At 35.9% G+C, this 8,235-nt stretch overlaps 1 protein-coding gene across 1 annotated transcript; it reads left to right on the forward strand.

The window, feature by feature from the left end:
- The first annotated feature begins 2,182 nt into the window (after nucleotides 1–2,182).
- LOC139735136 (macrophage migration inhibitory factor-like) lies at nucleotides 2,183–6,695 on the forward strand. The gene is made up of 3 exons (XM_071645902.1): nucleotides 2,183–2,406; nucleotides 3,217–3,386; nucleotides 4,459–6,695. The coding sequence occupies exons 1-3, from the start codon at nucleotides 2,299–2,301 to the stop codon at nucleotides 4,541–4,543; spliced, it is 363 nt and encodes a 120-aa protein (XP_071502003.1). The 5' UTR covers nucleotides 2,183–2,298; the 3' UTR covers nucleotides 4,544–6,695.
- Nucleotides 6,696–8,235: the final 1,540 nt, after the last annotated feature.

Raw genomic sequence — 8,235 nt, forward strand, 5'->3', positions numbered from 1 at the left:
GGAAAAAAAAATCTTGATCAACTTGATCAGATTGCTCAATATCCACTTCATTATATAAATTCTCTTACACTCTCTTGAGAATACAGCAGTTCCTAAAACATATTTAAAAAAGCATTCTTTACTTAACCGAACAAAACTCATCATTTTTTTCTATCTAACCTATCAACCACCCCTCCCCCCCCCCCGTACAGCACAAAATAACCATATGTGTATATCATCAAAATACACGCACGCACACACACACACACACACACACACACACACACACACACACACATACGCATAACTTACCAGTCATACCCATCCCACCAAAGCTTAACACCGGAGGAACCACACCGAGCCCGGGGCGACAATCCGTGACGGGGCGACAATCCGTGTCGCAACAAATTTTTTTTTGCCAACACGGATTGTCGCCTTCGAGGTCAAAAACTGGGAACTGCACAAGCGTCACGGATTGTCGCCAGGCGACAATCCGTGACGGGGGCGACAATCCGTGCCTCCAGCGCCCGTCACGGATTGTCGCCCCGAGCAGGAGGCGACAATCCGTGTAGGGGCGACAATCCGTGTCGCAACATACGCCGCTGTGGATATTACAATTTTGGCTGGGGTCTTGCAGCTTCGCAAGGGAATAATTATCCCAATGTTCTTCTTTCTTTCTTTAAATCAACAACATGTTCTTCTTGACTTTGATAGACGGAGTGGATACAAACAAAGTTAGCCAGGGAAAAAAAGTAAGGGAATTAAGAAAATTAACATTCTTTTCCAGATATAATGGTCATATACCCTCCCAAAATGTTCCACTTCCTTGTATTCTAATTTCTCATTCCTCTTTGTTTTTTTTTTTCTAGATTATTATAGAAGAAGATGCTATACGGTTTTGCGGTGATGACTTTGTAAAAGAAAAGCCAACTAATGGTCACAATTGCGATGAAATGATGATTGTACAATATTTTCATGTATATTTTTTACCTTATCTCACTTACAAATTTGACTGTGCTCGGTGTCACTGTATCAATTTTGCAAGAGTGGCCAGATATAGATAACTGTATATATGAACAATTAATGCACGTATCATTGCTCGACTCTTCTTGCTGAAGTCAATTTGACCTCGAAGTTATGGAAAGTATTTATTTGAAACGTGCTTATAGAGAAGATGATGATAGTTATGAATATCATGTACATTCATTGTTTGCTTGAATTTTTTTCAAGAAAATATCATGCATTAGCAACAGTTATAAAAGATTATCGATAGCGCGCAATGAACTATTTACTTTAGTCAGCAGTATCACATACAAATACTGATTTATCTATATATATAGGTCAACAACATGGTACCCAACTAAAGTGATATTTGCCCTAGCAGATACCAAATGATAAATATTTGCCCGCGACAAATATGACGCAGCACAAATTCTAAACTGCACATTGTCACACTCCGTGCATTTTATACTTCCAACTCTCTTCATTGTCTTATTACCTTATTTCATTGTATATATATAGCGAACCTCCACAGTAACGAGCATTATTCCATTCTCAGAATTACCAACCTTCGAAATAACGAACCTCCGGAACAAAGAACTGTAACTCCACTCCACTTAGTATCAGGTGGTATCGGGTAGGGAAGATTGAAATGGTATTTGAAGATGAATTGGTGATTATCATGGTCTCCTCACAAGTTTCTATCAAACAACGCCCAGATATTTTGTTTTCTCTTTCCGTTTCAAGTAGAAAACACACAAAAACCTGTTATTTGACTAGAGAGTGAGTGTGCAAACTAGTACACTGTAGTATGGGCTCATCTTATTATATCAAAATCTTATATGAAGGTGAACTATCTATGGCGTGTTTACTGTGATAATGTATGGGGAGGTAGAGAGAGAGGTAAACCATTTTCAATATTTCAAACTGCAAAATCACATATATGTAATCGTTTTATTTTTCCTTCGACGGATTGCCACTCTTTAAGTTTGTGTATTATTATACTGCACAGCTTATCGAACACTATTGAAATCGAAAATGTTTGACTGTTTTCACATAAGTTATTGCAGAAGAATGATTGTACATGGACTTTGCCTCTAGTAGGCAATTGAAATGTGACCTCTTACCAAATGACAGACTTTGCGCCTGAAGGCAAGTATATATGACCGGGCACAAAATTGACGTATGTGACACATGTTGGCAGGGCACCTAACCAAAGTTAGCTGCCGAAAGCAATCTGCACAGAAGCCATTGTATCTTTACGACGTGCTGTTTCCGGTATCTATAGTGTTCGTTGGAAAGTGGATGTAAACTTCCAAAATGCCAATTTTACACGTGTCTACCAATGTAAAGGATGTCGACATCCCAAGTGACTTCCAAGCAAATCTGTCATCGGCGTTCCAGAAGGCAATTGGAAAGCCAGAAAAGGTACAAATGATAATTTGATAAGTTGTTTGCAATTTCTTCTTGCATTGACGAGCGACCCTTCATATTTGGTAAAAACATAATAATTCACCTGATGGTTGATTTACATACATAGTGCATGTGAATCCGTTATACGATCACTTGTACAATGAAGTTTCATCATGCATCAGCATCAGCATTTTCCCGGAACGAATTCTAAAAACACCGTAAAGCGTCTGTGGCATAACCAACGTGATGTGGAGAGCTTATTTCGAAAACACATCACAACATTCCATTATTACGCTCTACGGACAATATTATCGCTGTCCCGTATAAGCCCTCATCAGTTTATTATGTCTTTGAAGAAAATGGAGGGAGAAAGCAAGGGCAAGCCCAATTTTATATCGACCATTTCTATTTTCTGATATCCTCTTATTCAATATAAAGGAATAACAGAAAATTAGAAAGTGATCGATCAGACTTTGGGATTGTCAAGCCACATTCATGGTAGAAATATATTATTCGTCTTCACCGAAAGATATGATGCATGCATTACAAACGATGACTATGATGTGTCATCAATAGGCAAAATTGGTAATGCGGATGAAGATGACGAGCCTGCATATAACGACGGTAATGACTATAATTTATCATTCATTTTTTTTTTTACTTGAAGTTTGATAATGAATGGTTATATTGAAGACAATTTAGATCATAATATAATCATACATGATGGCACTGATGGTCATTATTTCCTCATGTTCATGTGGAACAGAAGGATTTTTTTTCTGAAAATATTTCTTTCTTTCTTTCTTTCTTTCTTTTCTAACATAGTATATCATGGTCCATTTGCTCCCTAATCAAATGATGATGTTCGGAGGGTCCAGAGAACCATTCGCAAAGGTGGACTTGGCATCCATTGGAAACCTAGGCGTGGAAGAAAACAAGGTTCTTACTCAAGTCATCTCAGCTGAGTTGGGGAAGATTGGAATAAAACCTGATAGGTAAGTGAGGTTCTTTCCAAAGATAGCACGCCGTAATTTATCAGTCCATGGCTTTTGCTTCGTCGACTTGCGATTCACAAAGTACCGATTTCTGTCTGCAGTGAGTATAGGTCTAAGTTACGTCCCTGCAACAAACTCTGATCGTCCATTCTGTTTCCTGTTCAAAGATCCGATCACGAAGATTGAAACGTTGAGTGAGTATAATCGGTCGTCAGTCACAATGGCCGGAGCCTAACACTAGCTATTGAAACATTTAGAGGGGTTTCACTATTGACTCCTCTCATTCTTGATGATATAGATATAACTTCAGACTTCAACTTTAAAAAGACTTCAAGACGCAGCATGTACATTATGGTTCGCAACAGATGATTGCTATTATCTGACTGTAATTGTATAGTTCTATAGAGAGCAAATTGGTATCAGGTCAACCTATTCTGACATCACGGGCCAGTTTTATAAGGAGTAACAATTGATCTTATGCGCTCGAATTATCAAGAATAACTCGGTGAATCGAACGTAAGATCAAGATTGATCGTAAGTCTGTTTCATAAAGCTATACTTACGTTTGATTTCTAGCACAAGTTTTTAGCAGATAGAGCGTAACTTTTCTAAATGGCATTAATCTCACGATCAATCTTAAGATGAATCTTTATGAAGCAGGGGGTGTTTCATAAAGCTGTTCCTCAAGTTACGAACGACTTAAGAACAACTGGTGACCAGTTCTTGTGCTGAATTATTGAAATTCTGAGAAGTATAGCACACAAGAACTGATCAACATTCGTTCTTAAGTCGTTCGTAACATTAAGAACAGCTTTATAAAACACCCCAGGTCTCTGATCTGATATTGCTCCTCTTGATCTCTACACACATGCAGATTTTTTTTTAAAGATATGCTTCTTCCTATTCTTTGTGATTTTGTTTGTGTGGTCAATTTTAAGTGTTTTAACCTTTATGATTTTTGTTTCCTATGCCGTCTCTTCTGTGCTTGTTGTATGCATTCAACCTTTTGTCTGTGACCAGATGCCTTATTGCTAAAGATAAAATTGTTTATGAATCCATCTTCCAACTACAGAATCGTGGTTGTTTTCAAGGACATCGCAGCCCAAGACGCAGGTTGGAACAACACAACTTTTGCATTCTCCAAAGAGCCAGTCTAGCAGACTGTACGATGGAACGAACCTTCACCTTTCTCGAAGTAAAGAGTTCTAAAAAATATATGAGTGATTGCTGTACAAATATAGGCCCATAGCTTAGGCAATAGTTATAATTATATATATATGGATATGTCATATCTATTTTTCCCGATCGTTACACTTCATTTTCACAATTACTTTTTATATGTTATTCCATGACCATAGCTCGGGGAAAGATGAAGGAATAAGAAAGATAAAGGAATGGAGGTAGGTATAAGAGCATTCCAAGGATAAGCAAGAGACGTCTCATCTAAAATAAATCTAAATGAATATCTAAATAATAATGATAGATATTAAGGTTTATCCCCTTATCGAGTGCTTGTATGTTTCCTTAAATAAGTTTCACTTTCGACGCATGTTCATACTCTCATTTTGTAGAAATGATACCGAAAGAACAATAAAATTGTTCAAATAGGCTATAGTTACCGTGGTTAGTACGAATATGCCAACAACACTCTCAAAGATACAGTTAAAAATTATGTGCTAAATTCTAATATGACAATTTTACGAATAGAACATAGGTTTTGTAATATGTAAAAGCAAGTGCTTGATTTTTCCACGTGTGCATGAAGAAGTTCATATATTGAAGTTCAAGTTTATTAAGTGAATTTGTTTCGAATAATGTATAACATGTATTCAAATGCGGAAAAAAAATAATCACTGTACTTTATATTGATCTGAGCTCAAGTGAAGAAATATATTTATTTCATTTACATCTGCGTGAAGGAAAAGGACAATAAAATAGGAGAAGAATAGTAGACGGATAAGAAACATTAGCCTTTGCGTTTTAAAACAGATGAATCAGGTTTTCGAGATTCTATTGCATGACTCACATCTAAAGATAGAAAAAAAAAAACCCTGAATGTATTTTCTGAAGACCAACCAAACATAAGAGTTATAAGACTTGACAGCTTGTCGTTCGATGACATTATTCCTATGTAAATTACCGCCCAAGTACTATTGAATGTTTTCATGGATGTCATTACCATGATTTCTTTATCATCTATAACAAATGTTTACTCGTATATGAAAACTGATACCTTTTGCTGTACATTGTGTAAAGGCAATGACGAAAAAAATATTTTGAAAACAACTTAATGTTTATGTGTGCCTATATACATGTACATGTATAAGTGCATTACGATGATAATACAGAAACCAATAAATCAAATTTTAAAAAAATCAAATCAAATCAAATCAAATCAAAAGGAAAGAGGGAGTTCCATGCATGGTTTTCAAAGAAATGCATGGGTTTCAAAGAAATTAATCTTTTCACAATTATCCAACAAGGCGATCAAATGACTTCCATTTGCCATATCTGAGAACATTGTTGGCTCAAAACACATTCATCTACGATGGGCCAAAGTATTGGAATTCACTTCACAACAATATTACAACAGCTCAATCGCTGAACTCCTTCAAGAATGAATTAAAATTATTTCTATTGAAATCTTACAACACCCAACCGAGTTAGTTTCGTTTTCCCATCTCAGTCAAGTCATCATTTCTTTGAATATGAAACAATTATGAACTTTTTTTTTAATATAAGTCCTCCTTATGATTATGTTCCTGTCAGTGTTCCGCACATATCGAAGTGTCTATTCTCTCTTTCTCCTGCATTCTTACCAATATAATCATGTATGAAGATTTTTGCATTATGTTCAATCCAGGTTGTATTTCATCACTTATTTTACATCATGGAATCCAGATTGCTTGCGTCCACGATGGCACGTGCTGTAGTTTTGTCCCCTTTTTTCTTTTTTTTTTCTTTCTTTTTCCCTTCGCAATTATTTTGATGTCAGTTGACATCGGTTCGTTTTATTTTGTTTTATATTGCTGTCTTGTGTATTTTCTGAGGGTCCCATATCGTACAAGCTCTGCTTCTTAGTGGGACCCTCCACTTCCATCCTCATCATTAGTTGACTTGTATTACACGCTTTATCTATATATTCACAAAGATATCATTGCGTTTTTTTCTTCATCTGCTTCTCATTTTCATATGTACTTTGTCAAATCACATTCTGCAATTATTACAAATATCCTGTACGTATGCAATGTATATAATATCTTTGTTTATTTGATGGAAGTGAAAATAAATGTGAATCTTGAATCTTGTTTTCACCATTAAAATGGCTTTGAGCTAAATCGACATCAGGTATCTGACATTATGATTTCCTTTCTGGGTCCCAGATTTGGTCTAAAAAGGCAATCAGGCTGAAAACTATTAGAAACTTAATTCTTCTGAAAATGAAAGATATTTATTCATTCATTTATTTTTCAATTTCCAACAGAAACATATAAATATTGATTGATTGACTGATATACATTAAAAAGTGGGGGAAAAAGAAACTAAAGACATGGAGACCTATAACTAACCTAACTAACCCGAAACAAACACCCTGAACAAATCCCTTCCACTATATAAAGATTTTATCTTGCTGATGTACGAACAATATTGTAACATCCTGCAGAATTGTATGTTCACAGATAAATCATCTGTCACTGTCTGTGCCCATGTGCATGTAGAAGTATACGTGAGGGTTTTTGTGTGCATTGGTGTGTGTGTGTGTGTTTGTGGGAGTAAATAGTGATTTAATGTGGGTTGAATAATCGTGGCTGCATGACAGCAACTGCTATGCTCTCAATGGTACATCGGAATATTGTAACATGCACACACATGAATAAAACAAACACAATTTCAAATCATGAATCACAAATTAACAATTTATGGAGTAAAAGATCTGAAAAGATAAAATGACAAAATTCGCTGAATCAAAATTAGGAATTGATTCATAAACGTGAAAACGTGGATATAAATACTTACGTTGAGGTATGTGTAAGCTTTCCTGATTGTGTAATTTTTGGGAGCGTGTATATTTTGTGTCTGTGTGTTTGAGTATGTGTATAGATTATATATATATATATATATATATATACATATATTTAAATATATATATATAATAGATGTATGTGTGTGTGTATGTGTGTGTGTGTGTTTGACGAGATATGAATGTAGCCGAAGGTTAGCTAAAAAAAAGTGGTCACAAAGACTAGGAAAGAAAAAAATTGAGGCAATCTAAACAGCTGTGCCCGAAATAGCTTATGGCATTGAAGAATTAGCATCAAAAAAGTATAGTGTGAGGAAGAATTATATTCCTGCAAAACACATCTAAGTACAAATGGCTATAACATAAAAAATCGACGATTCAGGTCAGATCGTGCAAGACAAAGCCATCGGTCGATGTTCATTGTTCCGGAGATTCGTTTTTCTGAAACAGAATAAGATGAAAATAAAGTGAACGGTAAAACAAAAAAAAAAATGAAATAGGGTTCGTTAATCCGAACATTTTCGGCGTTATTTCGAAGGTTTGTTTATCCGAAAATGAAATAAGGTATTTTATCTTTTAGTGCATGATTATGCGAGCTGATTATGCGCGCATAATCAGCTCGCGAGACCTAAGTCAACATGGCTAACAGCCGGCGATTTCAACATCATTCACGAGAGGAAATCGGCGAGAAGAAGGTTAGCACTTACACTTAAAAAGATAAAATCGTTACCCCCTGCTTGTTCTCACGAAATACAGGAAAATTCTATGGTCTGGTGACATATTCCATTCGGCCTCCGGCCTCATGGAATATGGCACCAGATCGTAGAT

This window comes from Diadema antillarum, unplaced genomic scaffold (genome assembly GCF_040938485.1).
Source record: "Diadema antillarum isolate AM-2024a unplaced genomic scaffold, OU_Dant_1.0 seq00000565_RagTag, whole genome shotgun sequence".
In the NCBI taxonomy this organism is placed as follows: domain Eukaryota; kingdom Metazoa; phylum Echinodermata; class Echinoidea; order Diadematoida; family Diadematidae; genus Diadema; species Diadema antillarum.

Coding starts and splice junctions, on each gene's coding strand:
- LOC139735136 (XM_071645902.1), top strand. CDS start 2,299: ATGCCAATTTTACACGTGTCTACCAATGTAAAGGATGTCGACATCCCA. Junction 2,407..3,216: donor CAATTGGAAAGCCAGAAAAG/GTACAAATGATA, acceptor TTTCTAACATAG/TATATCATGGTCCATTTGCT. Junction 3,387..4,458: donor ATTGGAATAAAACCTGATAG/GTAAGTGAGGTT, acceptor TTCCAACTACAG/AATCGTGGTTGTTTTCAAGG.